The 22,396-nt window shown below is 45.3% G+C and overlaps 1 protein-coding gene across 9 annotated transcripts in view; it reads right to left on the bottom strand.

Annotated features, from left to right (window-relative positions):
- The window catches only part of ADAMTSL1 (ADAMTS like 1), a 953,154-nt gene that overhangs the window by 64,347 nt on the left and 866,411 nt on the right, over positions 1-22,396 (bottom strand). For all 9 annotated transcript variants that reach the window (XR_009051238.1, XR_009051237.1, XM_057720944.1 and 6 more), the window contains 2 exons: positions 15,164-15,343; positions 11,046-11,180 (listed from right to left, as the gene is read on the bottom strand). Coding sequence is in view for 7 of the 9 variants with exons in the window: in XM_057720944.1 (XP_057576927.1) it covers positions 11,046-11,180; positions 15,164-15,343 (315 nt within the window). In the remaining 2 variants the exon portion in view is untranslated. The remainder of the gene's footprint in view (positions 1-11,045; positions 11,181-15,163; positions 15,344-22,396) is intronic.

Genomic DNA, 22,396 nt, shown 5'->3' on the forward strand with positions numbered 1-22,396 from the left:
AGCTTTATATTTCCATGAGATGGGAGGCCCAGATCATATGTTCTGTGATGGTTAAGAAATCATGGTGTTTTTGGTACCTATTGGAATTGAGCTAGTCTCCAGTTCAGATTTTATTCATTTATTCTTGAATAGTTAAAACATGATTCAAAATTTAAAGGTTACAAAAGAGAATACTCTGAAATCCTCCCTCTCACTCCTTTTCCCCAATTTTCCTGGTTCCTCTCCTCACAGGCAACCAACATTCCCAGTTTCTTGTGTATCTGGAAGGTACTTTTTTGACATAAAAAAGGATATTTAAACTGATACCGCAAAGAAAACCATACCTTGCTCTTTTCTTCCCCTTTTAAGAGCAAAGTAAAAAATTAAATGGGCTACCTTTAAAAAAAAAAAAAATACTCCAGAGGGCTTAAGGTCTAAGGAAGCCCTAAAGTTAGACTATCAGTGCCAACAACCTTGGGAAACAAGCAGAGGAAGTTAAGGGGTGTGTGTGGGTATATGTGAGAGAGAGATGGGAATGACTTCAATACTTTTATCCAGAAGACCTAAAGGTACCATAAAGCAGGAGCTGGGTAGTAAGTCTCCTGCTCCACAAAAGGTAGAAAAAACTGAAGCCAATTACGGTAAGAAGTTAAACAAGCTTGCTCTCCACAATATTTGCCAAACTCATCTTTTCCAACTTTTTTCTAACGAGAGCAGGGTACAACACATGAAAAGGTGGAAGGCTGAAAACCCCTACAAATGGCAATAGATAACTGATTGGAGGTGAGACCCCGCCTGATTTTTGGTTCTATTATAGTCATATGTTGGCACAAAACCCCAAGTGAGTCCAGGCATCTGGACTCCAGAGGCCAGGCACTGGCTATAGACCAGGTCCTTGTCTTCTGTGTTCCAGTACACCCTGCCTCCCGTGGAGGGATATCTAATCGCACCTGTGTTCCTTTCTTGGCCTGTCTAATACCACCTCCCTCGTGGTGTTGCCTAGGTCCCATTTCCCCATGAAGTCTGCTCAGACACTGTGAGTTCTCTGTATTTTATGAGCGACACTCTCTAGGACAGTCAGCATCCTCTCCTAAGGTCCCTTTGAAAAACAACAGTGCAATCTGTATTCCAGTGGGTAGCCAAGAGGAGCAAGTCAGGAAACTGCTCTTGGCTAGAAGGGGGCTTCACAAGTGGTCCAGCATTTCCCCCCAGGCTTTGCTTTCTCCTTGGGGTCCCTAGAAATCCTACCTTTGCTGCCATCCTTGCTTCTAACCCCAGGAATAAGACAGCGACTAAGTTTTATAGAGTGCTTTAGAGCTTACAATATGTTTTTACACATTTAATCTCAAATCAGTCCTGAGAGACAGGTTATCAACCCCTTTCAGTCATCAGAAAGGAAGACGCATAAAGGTTGTATAACTTCACCCGGGTTCACCTCTTATTCCAAAATTCATGCTTTTTTCATCCTTTCGGTTCATGAGTGGGCAAAAGCTCTTTCCTTCTGCTTGTTTAATTTATCTGAGATAGGCTGAAATTGTCAAAGGGAACTTGACTAAAATATGTTAAATTAACTAGCAAATACATAAAGGAAATATAAACAGCATAAAATGGGTCAGTTAAAGAAAAAGTAGGTTGGGGCTTCCTAGGTGGCGCAGTGGTTAAGAATCCGCCTGTCAATTCCGGGGACACGGGTTCGATCCCTGATCCAGGAGGATCCCACATGCCACAGAGCAACTGGGCCCGTGCGCCACAACTATTGAGCCTGCACTTCGGAGCCTGTGAGCCACAACTATTGAGACCATGTGCTGCAACTACTGAAGCCCACGTGCCTAGAGCCCGTGCTCCACAACAAGAGAAGCCATGGCAATGAGGAGCCTGTGCACCACAATGAAGAATGGCCCCCACTCACCGCAGCCAAAGAAAGCCCACGCACAGCAAAAAAAGACCCAACACAGCCAATTAAATTAATTAATTAATTAATTAAAAAAAAAAAGAGAAGGTAGGTTGACTGAGGCCTGAATCTAGCTTCTTTATCCCTCCCTCCAGGACCTGGCCCCAAAGGGCATTCTTCTTTTTTTTCCCCCTAGCTTTTATTGAGATATAATCAACTCACAATATTGTATACGTTTAAGATGTACAAAGTATTGATTTAATACATTTATTTACTGCAAAATGATGACCACCATAGTGTTAGGTAGCACCTCCATCACCTCACATAATTATCAGGTTGTTTTTCGTGGTGAGAACGTTTAGGATTTACTCTTTCAGAAACTTTCAAATCTATAATACAGTCTCCTAGGGTATTCTTCAGTTTCCTGGTTCCTCCACTTCCAGAAGGGGCAGGCTGGGAAAAGAGCATGTCCTGCCAAGATGATGAAGACTAGCAGTAGCTAAGCACTTCCTGCATGCTGAGGCACTGTCCTAAGCGCTTTACACATATTACCTAACTTACTCCTTTCAGAAACCCCGGCGGTGTAGGCAGTCATTACCTCCACTTTACACTCAAAGGCAGAGAGAACTTCCAGAACTCGCTTGAGGTCATGCAGCGGCTGACACGTGGCAGCGCCAGGCCTTCTGGCTCCAGAGGCTGTGCTCCTAACCACCACGCTGTGCAAGCTCTAATGCGCATGGGCAAGACCCCAACAGACAGCCTGGGACAGAGGGAGAGATGGGGATAGAACTTCTAGGAGAGGATGGAAACCTTGGTCTTTTATTATAAATCCACAGAGTATTCTCCCTCCTCATCTACTTCATACTGCTTTCTCACCTCTCCCTCTGTGTTGATGTTTTCTAACTAGATAAGACGTTCCTTGATGTCAGGGGACACACCTCATGCTTCTTTCCTCCTCCCCAGAACCTGACACAGAGGAAACCCTTCAATAGGGCACCTGTCTCCTGTGTGATTTTTCAACCACTAACTCGTACTCAAAACGGCAACAAGTTCTGATCGTATAAGGAAGAACGTGCGGCAGATCACAGTGAAGAAGAGACTGGACTTCTTGGTTTGCTGAGACAACAGGGAAGGAACAGAGGCAAGAAATGAACATATATGAGGATCTACTTTAGACCAAGCACCAAACTGGGCAGGTTGCATAAGAGATCTCATGGAATTCTCAGTATAATTAATTCTGTGAGATAGGGATTATTGCTATGGTCTGAATGTTGGCGTCCCCCCAAAGTCATATGTTGAAATCTTAATGCCCGATGTGATGGTATTAGGAGGTGGGACCTTTGCTTAGGTCATAAGACGAGCACTCTCACGAATAGGTCAGTGTTCTTGTAAGAGAGACCCCACAGAGATCCCTACCCAGCCCTTTCCACCTTGTGAGGACACAGTGAGAAGGTGCTGCCTGTGAAGCAGGAAGGGGGCCTTCCCCAGAACAGGACCATGCTGGCCACCCTGAACGTCCAGACTCGGGAAATGTGAGAGATTAATTTCTGCTGCTTATAAGCTACCCAGTCTGTGGCTTTTGTTATAGCAGCCTGAACAGACTAAGACAGTTATTTATAAATGAGGAAGCAGATGCTAAGGATTCGACAATGGGTCTTCTAATTGAGGTACCCTCTACTCTGCTCTACAAAGTGTCCTGGGAACCAAGGCAGGAGGGCTTAGGTCCTGATCTTGTCTTCCTTTCTACCATGTGCCTCTGAGTCCTGAGACTGCTGTAAAGCTGCATCTAGCATCACACAGACACAAGGAGGCACAGAACCAGCATGGATATTTTCAAGAGCCGGTTCAGGGTTGAGGAAGGATTTATTAGGGAATGGGTAGAGTTCTGCATTTTCCCACTGATGGACTTTCAATACCTGCCTATTTCAGGGGCATCCAGTTTATTCACGTCATTCCTGTTAAACATGGTGAGGAGGGCAGATGGGCCTGGGAACTGTGTCCTGGTGCCAGGAAAGGGCAGGGGCAAGTGTGAGGGAGTTTCCCAAGGTTCCCGTTTCCTGCCTATTTGGAGTCTTAAAATAAGCCTGTGCCTGAATGCTTGCTGTGGCTTGGAGCAGTGGCTAGGCAGGGAGATTTACTGCCTTGCCTTTTGTGTCCAACTATTTCAAGGGTCACTTATGCTCTGGTGTCTTTTTAAATTTACGGATGTTCACTCCAGCCCAAAGAACCGCTATACTCCTTCCTGTGGCTTCCTCATAAATGCCCTCTGAAATACTGATTTAGTTTTATACTATACGTGCTATAGAGCTTCTGCAGTTCCTGTGGGGGCTCTATTCTCTACTTTGGGTTGTATTTAAACAAGAAAAGGCAAGAGTACATAAACATGTGCCATAAACAACCACAAAATGCTGACCCTTTTTCTTAATCGCAAAGCATATTCTCTTTGTGGGCAAAGCTATAGGAAATCAAAAGCATTTTCCATGTGACATAAAGCCTCAGGCTTCCAATATAAATGAGGAGACAGATGCCAACTCATGTCTCTTTGAAAAGGGTCAGGATAAGGGCTCCTTCTTTCCCTTTCCTCATCAAGTATGCTAGCCTTTTCCTTCATGTGTTTTTTTTTTTTTTTTAATCTTTCCTGTGCATCACTTTCTTTGCTACACCTGCAATTTCTGATGGGGTGCGGTCCCCACTGTGGATTAATTTTTACCTAACCTTTGACCATCAGAACTTGCTGTTCCCACAACTATCTTTAGAGAGGAAGGAGTGATGATCTTAGTCTTCCAAACTATCATGTGAAAAGTGGTTTCCCAACAGGTGTGGCCTAGGGTACTCACTGACTCTTGCCATGTGAATTTCCTCCTAATTGGGTTCAGGAAGTGCCCGATCCAGTCTGTACCAGAAGAATCAGGAAGTGTACAGGGTGGGGTGAGGGTGGAGGTATGTGTGACAGATGATAAAGCTACAATTATAATAGAAATGAGAGATGGAAATAACTGAAGAGGACTTCTAAGCCAAGGCTCTGCTACCTTAGCCCTGTTTTCAAAACCCCTCTTCTGTGAATATAGAGGATATAAATATCTATGCAGCCTCTTCTCTCCCTAGGACCTAGAATCTAGCTAGGAGACGTGACACAGGTGGGAAATACCTTTAATAATACACAGTATGGTAGGTTAAGTATCTCATCAGTGGTCTCCAGCAGGGGTCGACAAACCATGCCCTGAGTGCCAAGTCCTGTCCCATTTCTGTAAATAAAATTTTACTGGCCCATGGGCACACCCATTTGTTTACTTATTGTCTAAGGCTGCTGTACTCTACAAGGGCAGAGTTGAATCATTGCAACACGTTATGGCCCTCAATGTCTAAAGAATTTCTTATCCGGCCCTTTACCAAAAAAGTTTGCCCAATCCTGGTCTAGAGTAGGTACCTCAGGAAGTAGGCAGGGAGAGATCACTCAGGCTGGTTTGCTACAGGAAGACTGCACAGGAGGGCTTAACTGTGCCTTGAAGACTTCCAGGATTTAGTTAGAGAGGAAGGGATGGGAAATAGTATTCTAGGCCAGGAAGGCTCAAGGCCATGGCAGTTACTAGGGAAAACTTTGACTGGAATGGACGGTCTCTAGTCGGTCCTCTATAGCCACAGTGGAATGGTTCCAGGCCCCCCTGCTTACACCAAAGTCCGCGATGCTCAAGTCCCTTTTATAAAGTGGAATGGCACTTTCAGCTCTCCATGTCTGCCGGTTCCCCATCTAGGGATTCAACCAGCTGCAGATGGAAACGTCAATCTGTTGTTGGTTGAATCTGTGGATGTGAAACCAGCAAATTCAGAGGACCAACTATATATTTATTGAAAAAAAAAAAAGAAAGGATGTATAAGTGGATCCTGTGCAATTCAAACCCGTGTTGTTCACAGGTCAACTGTATCTGAGGCAGGAAGAAGATGGAAGGATGGATACAGAGGCTATGTCCGAATAGCACAGAGTCTAGAATGCCAGGCTAAAATATTCTAAATGATAAAACATACCATTTCCCATACCAGCCTCTACGTGGGTAGAAGAGGATAAGGAAGTGACTTTCAAATTCCATTCAAGTTCTGAGACTCAATTTTTAAAAGTACTGATGCCTAGTCCCACCCCCAGAGATTCTGTCTGAATTAGTCTCAGGTGGAACATCTTTTTTTTTTTTTATATACTTCCTAGGTGACTCTATTGTGCAGTGGGGAACCCCTCCCTAGATGAAGGAAATGGCCAGGCCCGTGCCTGTGGAAGCCCAGCTCTGGGCCAGGTAGATGGGGCAGGTGCAGAACACATGTGAGTCACATTAAGCCAGCAATATTGGCTGGTAGCAAAGCCAGCCTGATAAGCCTGGGTTTTACTAGAGTCAGCTCTATAACATTCAGTTGGCCACATGGTTGCCAATAAAAGAAATCACTTCTGCCTGCCCTCGCCTGATCCTGGACAAGCCCACGGTGCTCGATGCAATATTGAGTCTGTTTATAAATTTGGGCATTTATAGATTTTTCTCTCACTGTTATTTTAATGTGAGTATTTACAAGGCCTTACACAATGTGCCCTCGGCCTCGTGACCTCTAATCTTCTCTCTCCACACACAACCCTGAGGACTCTGCTTCTGCCACCCCCCACCAGCCTTCCCGGCACTCCAGAACACAGGAGCCACGGGCCCGCCTCAGGGACCCCAGGCTCGCTCTTTCCCCACCTGGGATGCTCTTGTCTTCTCTTCCTCCAGGCATACACGAGGCGTACAGCTCACATTCAATTCTCTGCTCAAAGATTACTGTCTCAGTGAGTCCTCTGCCAACCATCTAATTTAACATTGCATCCTCTTTCCCACATAGGCACCATCCATCCTTCCTCCCGCTTTTATTTTTTCCATTGGCACTTACCACACTCTAACATACTATGTCATTTACTTCATTCTGTGTAGTTTCTATTTCCCTACTACAATGTAAGCAGTATGAGAGAAGGGATTTTTATCTATTTTGTTCTCTGATGCATCCCCAGAGTGTCTGCAATGGTGCCCACAACATAGAAGGAACTCAATAAGTATGCGTTTATTGCATCGGTGCTTGGAATGCTTTTACTCATCCTGCAGGAATGAGTTTGAACAGTTCTCTGTTAAACCTTCTCAGTCTTCCCTTTCCCAAGGAAAGAGACCTCCCTCCTCTCTTCCCTCCGACTTCTTCTGCAACTCTTTAGCGCTCCTCCAAGGCTGGGAGCGGGGCACACGACCTAGCATCAGTGGAGGCTGAACAGGTGTATGTTAAGGAAATGAGTCAGGATTGAGCAACAGATGCTTTGGACTGTTCCTCTCCTTGTAACTACACTTTCTGCAGTTGCACACCTGTGTTGTTCTCCATTTTATTCTAACATCTTGACTTGAATGGACTGAATAGGAGGTACGTGAGTTGCAGTGAGAAAAGCATGGATTATCTCTCCTTCCCATGTTAATCTATTTACCAAGTCCCGCTCATGTCCCTTCCTACATATCCCTGAATTCACTTCTTTTCTCTCCAGCTCTCTAGTCTCAGCCACGGTTATCCCTCCAGAGCAGCTGGCGTGGTTTACGCCTCCCTGCACAAAGGACAGCTGGAAAACAAGGACAAAAAATGTATCATCTGCCTTGCCTGGGACAATGGGTTCAGTTAGGCTGGGTCAGCTCTGCACGGCTGAGCCTCTGCTGGGTATTCTCCATGTCTGTGTCATACAGTAGAGAGTGTGAGAGCAGCAAGGGACTCACTAGTCCCAAGTCTTCATTTACGGCTATGGAAAGTGAGGCCCAGGTGAGCCCGTGCATGTGTCACTCAATCAACATTCCTTCTTGAAAGCTGAAACAGTGGCTTGAAGTGAGATCAATGCTAGACCATCTGGAAACTGAAACAGCCATTTCTGGAGTAGATTCATGTACTGGGAATCTCAACACTCAAACCTTTATGAAAAAGAATTGGGGCTGACATAAGGCTTTAAAACCCCCAAATCTCCCTTCTCCCCTTCCTCCCAGGAAACCATGAGAAGCAAGGCCCATGAGTTACTGTCCCTGTGCCATAGAACCGTGGAGTTCTTTGCATCTATTGCAGCCAAAGAGCCTTGTAGATGGGAGAAATACATACACATGAATCTCAACATTTACTGGCTACAGTGGGGTTGGTAAGTGGCTTTCATCCTGTATATCCATCGCCAACATGCTGGGTAGGAATGTTAAAATGGATCCCAAGGCAGAGCCTGGGCAGAGTGAGTGTCATGACTGATTAGGGGTGTCTTGGCTGTGGAAAGAGTGATTAACAAATATCCTTGCAACATATTTCCATCCTGATCTAGAACATCTGTTACCCTCAACATAGTGTTTCTGCATTAAATGTCTCCCACGGTTGATTACTTACTCTTATAGAATGTCAGGTTAATTCTTTCAAATATTACTTTAACGGCATTCTCCTCCTACTTAAAACCCCCCTGAAGATCTCTCCTCATTTCCCACAGAGCAAATCTACCCCCATATCTAATAACCTAATAACCAAGGTCCTCCACTATTTGATGCTGCTTTTATTTTAAGTTCTGAGCAACACTTCACAGAATCTCCTCTCTGACCTCTGGCTTATTCCTTGTACCCAGAATGCACACTCTTGCCTGAAAGGGCCACCAGCAGGAGCCAGGGATGGGAGCTGGTCCAAAGCGGAAAAAATGGGCTAACAGGTCAGGATGAGTCACTAGCCCGCAAGGCCCAAGACAGGGGGAGGCTGTTGGGAGTCGCACCTGCATGGCCAAGCTCTGGCTGAGGCTTGCTCCTTGTGAAGGCCCGTTTCTATCCCAGCTTAGCTGCCTGGCATCAATTTGAAAGCATCAGTTTTAAAACAGCTGTTTCTGAACAGACACCCAATGCACATCCCACACGTTTTCATCTCCAGGCTCCCGGCATCTTCCTCACCTTGAGCCTGTTTCCTTTCCTTTGTGCTTATTTGAATCCCCACCCCCATCCTCCAGTGCTCAGCATCAAAGCACAACAAGGAGGCTCTGGTCTGCCTCCAGTGACCTACTTCTCAGAGTCCTGATACTTGACACCATTCCCTAATTCATCTCCACAACTCCACGTGGCTCTCTCCTAGTGCTATGGTGTTGGCAAGACACTGACACTCACCACGAGAGTACATATTGCCCACGCAGTTACATTCAGGGACTTTATGGATACTGCCTCCCTCGTCTATTCAAGTGGAGCGGTCTGGATGTGAACTAGGGCATTAAGGTGTCTCTTCACTGTTAGATTTAAATACCAGTCTAAGGTAACAAAGCACCATAAACTGGGAATGGAATGCAGCAGCATAAAGAACAATAAATTCTTACAGCCCATGGCTAAAATGAGACAAAATATTACTCCAGAATAAGGGAGAAAGAAAGTAAAGCTATCATGGAAAAATATGGGCAGGTTAACTTTTCCAGCATGAGGAATGGCACCTGAGTGACCCAAGAGTTACTGAACTTGAAAATAAACAATTACTGCACACCCTGCTAGTGACTGGGCAATTAATGTAAGTTATGACAATCTCGCATAGTGATGGGCTGAAAATAAAAAGTTTACAATGCACACATTTAATTTGGAATAAATTTATCATTTATATGCCAAAATAAAAAAAGAAGCAAGTTGAAACCTCTGTGAATTCTGATCAACATGATGTGGAAAAACTCAATGCCAAGTTTGTTATGAGAAACAGAATAGGGCTACTCGTTACTATATCTGTGTTTTATTTTTACCCAGATCAGAAACAGAGAAATCAGAAGCTTTTTCCATATGCCAGAATGCATTCTTTGCTAAATTTCAGATGTTAACAAAAACTGAAGGTAATCTCTCTGTGCTATAACCCTAAAGACACCAAGCCCTGTGGCCATGTTGATAAGTTATCACTAGTATGACTGAGAACCCACTGGCCTCCTGTGCCCTGCTAGTGGGCGAGGAGAAGAGTAGAGAAAATTTTAACATTGAGCCAAGGCAATAATTCCAGCTACCATGACCAACATTTGGGGCCACATGCAGTTAGCATGAAGACTGTCTCCGTTTTGTAGGCCTGTTTTTCCCAGGCTGTTGAAGGCAGAGGAATTCTTCTCCACCTTTACCATCTCCAGAGGTCACGCTGGAATGTAGAGGTTGCTCTGGCATCCCCACAGTTCTGGGATGAGGGGCCCAGGACGTGGATGCCCTTGAACAATTCTCTGCTACAAGAGGGCGCCAGGGGCCTCCCTGGCGGCACAGTGGTTACAAATCCGCCTGCCAATGTAGGGGACATGGGTTCGAGCCCTGGTCTGGGAAGATCCCAAATGCCGCGGAGCAACTAAGCCCATACGCCACAACTACTGAGCCTGCGCTGTAGAGCCCACAAGCCACAACTACTGAGCCCAAGTGCAACTACTGAAGCCTGCGCCTAGAACCCATGCTCTGCAACAAGAGAAGCCACCACAATGAGAAGCTCGTGTACTGCAACGAAGGGCAGCCCGTGTGCAGCAACAAAGACCCAATGCAGCCAAAATAAATATATAAATAAATGAATAAATAAATAAAGAGGGCCCCATCCATGTGGGCAATAACTTGGTAGAGGTTCCCAATGACAGATGCCAGGGAAGTTGTACCTGGTGGAGTTGTTTAAACACTTGCTTTGAGGAATCTCTCTGGGTTAATTTTAAGCTTTGTCCTGCTACCTACAGAAGGAGGCTGAAATAGACTGCCTGCTTTTAGGAGGTACTGATATTGCAGTTTTCTCCTTGAAAGCTGACTATAGCTCTAATTTAGGTAAAAGGAGGTCATGGAGGAGGACTGGGACACAGTTGGCAGAGGGAGAGGAGATACAGGAGCTGTTCTTTACTGCTGTATCTTTCTGCAAGCTCAGTGCCGTTAATCTGATTGAGAGGATCTGGACTGTGGCATCAGCCCAAGAGGATTCAGAAAGGAGCCCTGTTGGACACTGGACAAGCTCGGGTCCAGACTAAGAACTGCATTCACCTCATATGGAAAGTCAGCCAAGTTTCCACTGGTGAGTCTGGATTCTGCAGGCAATTTAGTGATTTCCTGTTGGCCACCCCCCACTGCTGCCTCCCTCCCACCTGCAAGCAGTCACCCATCCATAAATCCTGTCCAGCCCTGGATTTCTGCCCAGTGTTCCAGAGGGTTGGACTCACCAAGGAGGGCGGAATTCCCAGGATCCAGGACCAGCTGTGTTCCCAGGGGAGACGTCAGCACCGAAGGAAGGTTCAGCCCAGTGGCCGAAAGCAGGGCCTTGATGTCGTCCAACTGCGTGGGGACGTGGGGGGGATCTGTGAGAAGGCAGATGGTGCGTCAGGCAGGTTAAAGCATAAAGGCTGTGTTAAAGGGAGAAGAAGAGGCAGCCACCCATGTAAGTGTGTCTGTGTGTTAGGCAGGTGTCACTATCGTGACCCTCAACATCATTTTTCCTATAGAGAAGGTGTTCCCATCAGGGTGAGTCTGAATCTCAAATATAATACTTGATTCCTGAAACTGTAAGGTCAGTAATAAGAACTGGGCATGTTGACTTCCAGAGTTCCTTACTGTATACCACTTTATAACACGCTACCACTGGGTACTCTATAAATGCATAGCTAAATGAAACTATATTATAAAGACACCTAAAAAAAGCCAATGCATCTTCATCATTTACTATATGCTAAGTCCTGTGCTAAAATATTTTTCATTCCCTTTTTAACTCTTATAACAACCTTTAGAGGGAGGTACTTTGTTATTGTCCCCACAGATTGGGATACACTACAGGAATTTCTTATTTCAAAGGATCCTGTGAGTGGCTTTTTCTAGGAAGAAAAGGGTCCAGTTGTGAGGCTGGGAATTTGCTTTGTGATCTGGATTTTTATGCCTAAGTAGGACCAGAGAAGCAGGACAGGGGTAATTTCCTAGTCAAAATCTTATAACGAGTCAAGGCTGACGCCATCAGGAATCATAGTTAACCAGAGCTAAAAGTGACAAAAATGGGAAGCAGAGTCGCTTGCTTATTATTTCCACTGAACAAATAAAGAGGCAAGAACCTGCTGCACCCAGTGATAGGATGATCCCAGATTCTCCTGGGAAAGAAGCAGAATGCTGTTCCCCTTCTTCCTGCATCTCCTGAAGCATGGCCATTCACACTCCAAGGCCAACTCCCACCTCTTTCTCTAGAGCATTTGTTGGAGTGAAAAGAGAGAAGGAAGCTTGCCCTTGTAATTGATGGTCATTTCAGCAGTGTTCAGTGAGGGCCTACTGTGTGCTTGTCACCGTGTGCAGTACTTCTTAGGGATGGCAAATAAGTAAGTCACAGCGGTGCCTGAATCTACTTCAGAAACATGCCTTCTGTCTACTCTGCCTTTGACGGCAAAACACCATCTGATACAGAAAACAATGGAGAACTTATATATTTATATGTACAAATTAAAAATTACAAAGACATTATATATATTACGTATAATTTAAAAATATTCTTTATATGGTAGAGGGTAAAACCATGATTTGGATTCATGATTGGATTCAGGAACTCTATTTGAGCTGTGGCTCTTTCATTCACTAACATGGACAAGTCACTTAATCCCTCCAAGCCTTAGTTTCTTCATCTATAAAGTGATGAAAAACCTCATCACTTCCAAGGTCTCTTTCTACTCTGAAAGGCCATGATTTTAGGAATTGATAGCGACAGTTTATTCAAACCTAGACTTTCTTCGTCCTGTCCTTTTTAATATTCCCTCTAAAATATTGAAATTGCATATTGAGGGAAATGGAATTCCCTCAAGAATACTGAAATTGAATATTAAATATTCCTCCAAGAATATTAAAATGCAAGAAGCCTCTACTTATTTATTAAGAACCAAAAGGGGAGGTATGTCCCATCTTTAAAATCATCGATCTTTCTGGGCCAAACGTCAGACCCTCCTAATGTCCTTACAGCTTCTGTCATAATTTACTTCTTCAGGGTGTGTCCAACTGATTTTCTGAGGGAAACTGTAAATTCCTCAAAGACAGAAGTCACCTCTTGTATTTATCCTGAAACTCTACATGGGACTCAAAGGCAACACTCCATGAACAGTCATCCCACAGCTACATGAACACATGAATGAAAGTTGGCCTCATGATACTTCAAGTCTCCATGTCACAGGTTCAGTCACAGGCTTTGGCATGAAACCTCAGCTTTACATATGAAATCCCTCATTTAAAAATTAAGTCACACTTTGGGCTGATTTGAAAAAAGAGAAACATTACTCTTGTGCCCATAAAGTACCTATAAAAACTAACAAACTTTGATGAGTAAGCCAAGACTTCTGATTGAGGAAAGCCCTAAAATTAACAATCTAAGTAGTGATTTTTTTCCCTCAGTTTGATTAAAATGGGACAACGTCATGCTCTTCAAGCTCCATGTTCATGGTCACACTGAACTAGTGCTGGAATGCTGCAAAGCTGGCTCCCAGAATGTACATACTTCATTGGTGGAGCTACAGTAGCAGCTACGCATCCTATCCTTTCATCTCTGTTAGCAGAGGTGACAAGGAAGGGTTATTAGGGAGGAAAAATCCACAGTAAGCACCGTAACTCAGTGTGGGGCAATAGTCTCTGGCTCTCGGGCTCCAGATGAGCAGCTCAGCCAGATGAAACCCAATACAAAACAAATGACATCCTTCACGGAGCTGATTTTCTGCGGCTTCCTAAGATGACTAGAGGTTTATGCAGCCACTGTTGAGATGAAAACCCATGTGAGCCTCTCTGAAACCTGAGTGGGCAGGGGTAGACCTTATGCTTTGGTATATCATCAATTTGGGGTGTGAAAATATAAGTATAAAGTTTATTCTTCCCCGCAGAAGCCTATAATGTATGTATGTGTATGTATGTGTGGTGTGTAATTATTCATATTTCTCACATTTTCCTTTTTTTTCTCCTAAGAATGATGGCTTTCTCTTAGTGAGATAGCTAGCATAGTGCTCTAATAATTGCCTTTTAAAAAAAGTAAGACCAAAACAAGCTTCTTTATCTCATCTCACCAATTCCCAGACTTCGTGGGGAAGAGAAGCAGAGAGTCCTAATCCAGGGAGACAGAAGGGTTGTAGTGTGCACAAGGCTGAGTCCAGCCCTGGGCATCAGTGTGTGCTGGCTGGTGTCCCAGCAATTATTGTTATTTTTAAATAATTATTTTATGCCAGGAATTGTGTTAGACTCTTTAATCAGGGGTTCTTAACTTTGGGGGTGCTATAGTCTGAATGTTTGTGTCCCCTGAATTCATATGTTGAAGTCCTTAGCCCTTTAAAGTGATGATATTAGGAGACAGGGCCTTTGGGAAGTGATTAGGTCATGAAGGTGGAGCCCTCATAACTGGGATTAGTGCCCTCATAACAGAGCCCTCCGAGAGCTGGCTTGTCCCTTCTGCCATATAAAGGCACAGTAAAAACCCATCATTCTAAGGGCAAGTAGAGGGCCTTCACCAGAGCCCGACCATGAGGGTGCCCGGATGCTGGACTTCCAGTCTCTAGAAGTGTGAGAAACAAACTTCTGTTGCTTATAAGCCACTCAGCCTGCGGCTATTTTGCTACAGCAGCTGGAATGGACTAAGACTGGGGGTGGGGGGTGGGTACACGTGTGGACTAGACTATGAGCTTCCTGAAATTATATGAAAAATTTTGCATTTATGAATTTTTATTGACAAGGTAGATTTTTGTCTGATTCTCAAAGAAGTCCTTAACATAGGAGTTAAGAATAACTGCTGTACTTCTGTTACCTCTATTTGCCCACACCCCCCCAAACATGGGCAATCTTGTTTTGTAGGTTTCTACACAGAGACCAGCAGCTAAGGCTTAGCAAGGTTAAGTCACTTGCCCAAGGTCACACCGTGAGTCAGCAGTAGAGCCAGGGTTCTAAGTCAGTGATCCCTAATATTTTTGGCACCAGGGACTGGTTTCGTGGAAGACAATTTTTCCACGGACAGGGGCTGGGGGTGGGGGTGGGGTGGTTCAGGCAGTAATGCCAGTGATGGGGAGTGATGCAGCAGATAAAGCTTAGCTCGCTCACCCGCCACTCACCTCCTGCTTGCAGCCTGGGGGTGGGGGACCCCTGTTCTAACTGATGTCTGCTTGGCTTGCTTGGCCCCACAGTCTGTGTTCTTTCTACTGGGAGGCTTTAAGGTGGGGAGGAGGGAAGGCATATTGATTTTCCCTTTATGCACTTAATTAGATCAGGGACAGGAGGAGGCAGAGGGTGGGTTAGACATTCACCCCCTGTGGGGTCCCTTGGGGGCAGCCAGCCCTGAGGTGTTTACCTAGGATCAGTAGCTGGGTGTTCTCAGTCAGCTCTCCGTGCAGATTTGCCGCCCTGCAGGAGTACAGGCCCTGATCCGAGGAGGATACGGCTGTAAGCAGCAAGGAGCCCTCGTGCAGTTGGGGAGGGGAGCCCAGTTTGCTTTTATTCCTGAACCAAGTGACTTCAGCTTCAGGCACACCTAGGAGGAAAAAAAATAAACTCATTGGCCAACACATTCAGGTGACCCTGGAGGCACTTACAGCCTCTTGGCGGGGCCTGCCCCAGGGCTGCTCTGCAGGAAGCATCTGCCTGGGTGTTTTCTACTCTCCTTTGGCCAAACTAAATAATGCCTCTGACCTCTCCGCTGTCTTGAGATCTTTTGCCTTTTAAAACTTACACTGATGAGGCAGGAAGAGAAAGGCCTGTTAAAAGAAGAGGGAGGAGGCAGCTGGGAAGGGACACTTGCCAGGGTGGAAGAACGGAACCCAAATTCTTTGGAGAAAACACCTAAGAACCAAATCTATACATCAGTAAAAATGAATGACTGACAACTACATAAAACGAACCTAACATTGAGTAAGAAAAGCCAGACACGAAAGAGCACGTGCTGTATGACTTCACTTCTGAAAGGAGAAAACAAAATTTGGTCTCTGTTGTCAGCAGTCAGAGCTGGGGGTTCCTCCGAGAGACTGGATGGGCTGTGACTGAGCGTGGGGACAAGGAGCTTGGCTGCCAGTTATCCTCTGTTCTTTGACTTGGGGGCTGGTTTGGTGGGCTTGGGACCTTTATGATATGCTCACTTTTCTGTATAAATATTATACCTCAGTAGAAGGTTAAAAGCTGCAAAATGTTACTATATTCATGAACCAGACAAATGAAAGCTGCTAGATCCTTACCAGAGTTGACCCTCTATGTAGAAAACAAGCCTGTATTTTTTGAAGCCTAAGTATTTTCTTAGAACAAGAGAACATGAAACTACGGTATCAGTATCAGCACAGAATAAGAAAGACAAAAAGGAAGTACAGTACTCTGCTCTTTCCTTAATCCAGGTTTATTGTGAGAGAGAGCTGGGAGAATGTGCATCTGAATTGAGATGGGGTTCCAGTCTTTGAAAGTCAGGCTCTGTCCTCTAGGAGTGTTATGGACTAAAAGTTTGTATCCTCTGCAGATTCATATGTTGAACTCCTAACCACCCTCAGTGTGATGGTGTTAGGAGGTGAGGCCTTTGCAGATTTTTAGGTTTAGGTGAGGTGGTGATGAGGTGTTAGGGGTGGCCCTTGTGATGGGGATTAGTATCCGTATAAGAAGAGACCCCCTCTTTCTCTCTTTCTTTCCCTCCCTCCCTCCCTGCCCCCTCTATTATGTGAAGAAGGACACAGCGAGAAGATAGCTGTCTGCAAGCCAGGAAGAGAGTCCTTATTCAGGAACTGACTGAGCTGGCACCTTAATCTTGGAATTCCCAGCCTCCAGAACTGCAAGAAACAAACTCTGCTGTTTAAACCACCCAATTTATGGCACTTTGTTCTAGCAGCCTGAGTAGACTAAGACAAGGGGATGGCTTTAATTCCTGAGAAGTGTCCCTGTGGGTGACATACTGGGAAGCAGGCTCCAGTTTAGGACAGGCCTTCTGAGAGGGTCTGCACAGGAGGCTCCACAGGAGGCCAAGCTCTGAGTGAGCGGAGAGACAACGCATGTGGCATGAAGTGTCAGGTCTCCCGGGAGCAGAAAGCTCCATCCCTTGCACTGTCTAGCCTGCTGACTCAGCTCACATTTGCTCATAAAACTCTTGACATGTATCCAGGCCATGTTTAGAATGTCAAATCCAGGTAAATGGGGTCAAAGCCAGGAACAGTCAGAGCCGGAGCTTTAGTCCTGTGCTTTCCCTGACCTGGGGCTGGATTTTGCCCTTGGGGCGAGGGCAGCCTCACCCTTCATGGGCAGCCTACTGTTGAGAATGCAGACACCTTCAAGGAGTTCCCTGTGCACCTGTTGCTTATCCTTGATGAACAAAACTTACCCACAGTCTACTCTGTGACAGCCAGCTCGTCAGCTGTCATTGCGACCCCTTCAGCACTGGCTGTTTCCAAGGTCCCAGCGGCAGGAAGTGGGGTGGGGTGGGTTAGGAGGGTGCTCTCATCTTCCCTCACTAACAATGAGCTACCTTGTGTGAATTCACTGGTGTCCTGGCTGCCCTGCTGCCTCAGGTGGGGTTTCCAGTGGTGAAAGGGTGACCTAAGGTGTGTGGCTCAAGGTGTGTTTGGCCAATCTGTAGGGCCTTTCTCCCTGTTCATGGCAAACAGGAGAGTGACTCTCAGGTCCTCTCTCTTTCTCTCTCTTTTTTGGTTCAGATTATCCATAATTCAATGAGAATCACTAGGGACTGTGGGCTGGATGGAGAAATGAGGCAGGGCTGCTGAAAGGTGTGGAGGTTTGGATACTACAGCCCTGTCCCATCAGGGAGGGGCATGCACCATGTTACTTGATGCTCAGGTGCATGAGAGGGGCCAGGCTGGCACTGTCTCTAAAGACACCTAGAGAAAAGATGCAGGTGAGAGGCAGAAAAGCTGATTTTTCATTGCAACACCGCTAGGGAGAGCAAGAGCAACATGATGCCCTGCCCTGCCAGGCTTAGACTTTGGTCCCTGAGCTCCGTTTTCACATTGAAAAAAAAATTCTGCAGCATTCAGGAGAAAGCCTCTGGAAAATAAGTTAAAGAAAACCCTTCCAGTCTTTTCTCTCCTGAAAGTGCAAGGAAAAATGAGGTCCTATAAACCATCTTCTGCAAGTATGGTTTTCCCTCGCCACAAACTTCTCACACATAGCACTTGTTGCTGGCACCTTCCTTGGGCAGCAAGCACACAATCCCCGATAGGAACTGAGGCTGTTCTAGAGCGAGGAGGCAGAGTAAGAGAACCGGACTAATGGGCTGTCAGTTTCGCCAGCAAAAGCGTGACAACTAAGTGAAAGGTGGGGGTGAATGCTCTCTCTCCATGACAGTGCCCATGCGCCACGGCACGTGTTCTCCAGAGCCAACCCTGGTGGTGCTTTCTCTGTGTGTTACATGGACTGCTTCTGCAGTAAGAGTTGCTGCTCCCCTATACGTCCTTCTCTGGTAGGGAAGCCAGAGGAGAGACAGGGATGGTGAGAAAGAGGAGGAGCAGGAGGAGGGAGAGGGAGGGAGAGAGAGATGACCCGGAGATGGAGCCATCTCTCATGACTCCGGGAAGTGGGTGTAAGCTTTTTCCATTGCCTTCATTGAACTTGGCCTCATGCCCCCATGAAATCAAGTCTGTTTAACAGGACAAAACAGAGTCTTTACCAAAAGGGCTGAATTCCTCAGGTGAGAGCAGCGGTGTTCAGGGGAGAAATGGACATGTTCAGGATAACAAAGGGTAGAAGGAAGTGACCTCCAGTCTCTGTAAAACTGGGACCACAGAAGTGACAGCAGTGCAGAGGGAAGCCAAACGATGTAGGAAGCATTCCTTAATACACAGATTAGCAAACCTCTCTCAGACTCCCTCTAACACGGACATGCAACAAGAATTTGCCAGTGGAGGTGGAGCTGCTGGTGTCACATTTTGGGGGATTCCTGCCTGGGATTGTGCACCTTAAGCAAAAGGTGCTTTGGAATGACAGTCAATCCCGCCGTGACTGGCTCTGACACATTACAAACAAAGTTGGAACAAGGGGAAAGGAAAAATAAACGAGGCATCATAGAGCTCTTTGTTCTTTTTCTCTCAAGAGATGACAATGATGCTTCAGAAAATATCACCAGCCCTCATATATGCCAGAGTGCCTTGAAAAGGTACCAGATCTACATGTCTAACACTAATGTTTAGAATACCTAGACACTGGGAATGCGCTGAGGTCAGGAGCTCTACAAAAATATCCTGAACACATTAGAGGGAGAAAGAACATTTACTGAGTATTTCTCTGATGAGGAAATTGGGACCCAAAGAGATTATGAAATCTGCCTAAAATGACACCAGTTTGGATTCCTGAATGATTACATGGGGACAGAGTCCCTGTACTCCCCCTCTTCTCTACCTCACGGCCAATCAGTGACCTACAAACGGCAGGCGGGGATACAACCTAAGATACGTTTAATGCCACAGACCCCATCCTAACAAGTACACGGCACTGCCTGCCACTATACCAGACTTAAAAAAGTTCTGAATTGCTGCACTGTTATTTCTGGTGTCAGATCCTTACATATTTCCTACTTTTGGAATTAACCTCTCTGCTGTAATTGTTACATCAAGATTATTGTTAGGAGAGAGCTTTCTAGAATCCATTTGTGCTGGCTTTGCTAGTGCTCTTCTTGGTGGGAAGTTTAGTCAGGTTGTGGTTGCGGAAGTTTTTTTTCCCCAAGCCTCTTGTGATGTGACAGCACATTCTACAGAAAGAAATGTCGGAAAAATGACAGAAAATACACTCCACCACAGAACAAAGTCCAAAGTTATGCTGTTGACAAGTTAGTTGGATAGGGTCCACACGCTGGACTCCCTGGTATGATTTGTGCCTAAAAAAGGAAGGGAAAAGACCTGTCTTTACTTTTCCCCCTTTGTGGCATATCTTATCAACAACACAGTGGTCTCCCTGCTGCTTGAAAGGATCAATAAATGAGTGTAGTCACAATGGGATGTAACTTGATATGATAATGAGGATTAGTGCCTTTAATCTCCGCTGAGCTGCCAGGTAGGGTGATGCTATAATAATCTTTTTTTAATCCCAGACAGGATATTCTTGTTAACTAGACCACTTGTTATACTTGGAATGCTGCTTGCACCATGGCGGCGTGTCAACATCTTGAGGTGGGGCATTCACTGAAAGGTACACCTTGACATGTTAAGCTCTAGAAGCTTCTTTGATGGCTTGGTGCAAGGCCAGGAAAGGATACAGTAACGTAAATGTCAGCCTTGGCAATTACTCTAAAGAACCATGGAAGTCTGGAAAGGTTTTCAGCCTTCCACATTCCTCTACACTGACTGTGGCAGACGCTGATAGCTGTTTCTTCTCTTTCTTGGGTACCCAGCCCCGCTACATTTCCCAATAGCCCTTGTAGCTGTGAGCGGCCGTGTGACTAAGAAGGAATGTGAGGAGTAGTAATGTGTTCTGCTTCCAGGTGTTGCCCTTAAAACCTTCTCAACCATCCTCTACACTTTGCTTTTCCCCTCTGTTGGTTGATAGGATAGAGAGAACCTCTGGGAAGACTTTGGAAGGGATGTATTCAAGACAACAGAGCCACCAGTGTTCTGTGATGCTGAAGGACTGTGGGGGGCAGAGCCCCTCCAGCTGACCAGGACCACTCTTTGGTCTCCTAGGTAGGCAGTAATAAACTTCTATTGTGCTTGACTCATTATACATTTGGGGTTTTACTTGTTACTAGAGTCTAGCTTTTCCTAGCTAATACACTGCCCACTATTGACTCCTCAACTAGTTATTTCTACATGACTAGTCCTGATAATTTTATATCTTAAGTCTTCAAAAGCTTCTCTTGCTCCAAACTGTCCCATACTCTAGGAAAGCATGTAAGATTTAGCCATTGCCTACTCTCCCCCACCTCCCAGCCACATGTCACACTACTTTCTTTTCTGCTTTCCATCCTACAGCCACACCAGCCACATTTCACTCCTTCAGATGCAACACACTCTTTCTACCTCAGGCCCTTTGCACATCCTGTTCCCAATGACTGAAACACTCCCTCCTCCTCCAACGCTTTATCTCCTACTCAGTTTTCTGAATTTTCTCAAATAGAGAACAAGTATGAGAGTGGTATAAGGGACTGAATCACTTTGCAAGAAAAAGCCTCATCATACTCATTGCTTAATACTTTTTATGCTTAAGAGTTGGGAAGAATGTGTGAGGCTGCATTTTACGTGTTGGAAACATATGTGTGCAAAAAGTTATTTAATGAAAAACTGCTAACTCAAACATGTAAGGACATGAGTTATTCTATTTAAATTATGTAATATTCTTAATATACACTATTATATAGCCATTAAAATTATGTCACAAGAGAACCATAAAAGCCACTTGTAGCATCAAAGTAAAAATAGTTTCTTCTGACATTTAGCATTATAGCTGTCAGTATTTTGACTAGAGGCTCAGCCCAAGAATGATTTCTTTGTCCAGTAAATTCACAGACCAACAGTTTAATCAAAAGCAGGCTCTTGCCCATCTACATTGAATAAAAATCTTATTTAATAAAAGGCATAATGGCAGAGACAGAAATTTATTTTAGTTAACCATGATGAATACACATGGTCCTATGAATAAAAATAAAAACAAAGCATGTAATGTGCATGGCCAGGCAAAAACTGGACCTAACAACCTAGCATTTCACGGTCAGGTTACCAAGAGTGAGTCTCTGGATAAAGTTGGGAGATATGACCCAGGGTGGCATGCAAGAGTTGACCCAAGCTGGTTCGACAGTCCTGGGTTCCCCATGATAAATACTCTCCATCTGGATTCTAGTTCTCTCAATCTCCCTCAAATGCCCAATTCCTTGCTTTGCTGCCCTTCCTTCCCATTCTTTTAGTCCTACCAATCCCAAAGCTCAAGAGGAGACCCAATGTGGTCCATCATGTCTCCGGCTGATGTTCGTCTTCAAGGCAGGTGTTCCTAGTGATCAGGTGGGGAGTGATGGTCCTGCACAAAGACCCTGCCTCCACCATCCGTCTATGTGTAGAGGGGCAACTCATTCATGGGAAGCCCTGTCAGAGATTTTGTCCTACTCCCAGTCGGGGAGTACAGAGCCTGGAGGGATTTAGTTCCAGAAGTTTTCATTGATGAGGTTGGATGCACAGGCCAAGGGAAGCTTTACCAAGAAGAAGCTAATGTATGATGACAGAGAGAGATGGATATTTTGGGGTTCCTGGAGCGACCAGAACATTTCAGAGAAAACCAGACCTGGCTGTTCTTTGGAAATAACATGCTCTAGATGAAGATTCTCCTCTTACTTCTTTCAAAATGGGTTCTCTCTGGCCTTACAAATCACAAGTGGAGGTGAACCTTCCAATGTTGGGCCTGAGATCTAAGATGAAGAAACCCCCACAGCAGGGGGTGCCAATGCCTGTCCTTTTTGAAGACAGGGTATGACCGGGAAACCCTGGTTTGGGTACCACAAGAAAGTATATCTGATGAGGACAGCAATCAGGGGACTGTCTCTGGGCCCTAGCACAAGAGCTATCCATTTTTTCTTTGCATAATGGGAGTGAAAACCCCTAGGGTAGACAGGTTAGCAGTTCAC

The sequence above is a fragment of the Hippopotamus amphibius genome, chromosome 2 (assembly GCF_030028045.1).
Source record: "Hippopotamus amphibius kiboko isolate mHipAmp2 chromosome 2, mHipAmp2.hap2, whole genome shotgun sequence".
NCBI lineage: Eukaryota > Metazoa > Chordata > Mammalia > Artiodactyla > Hippopotamidae > Hippopotamus > Hippopotamus amphibius.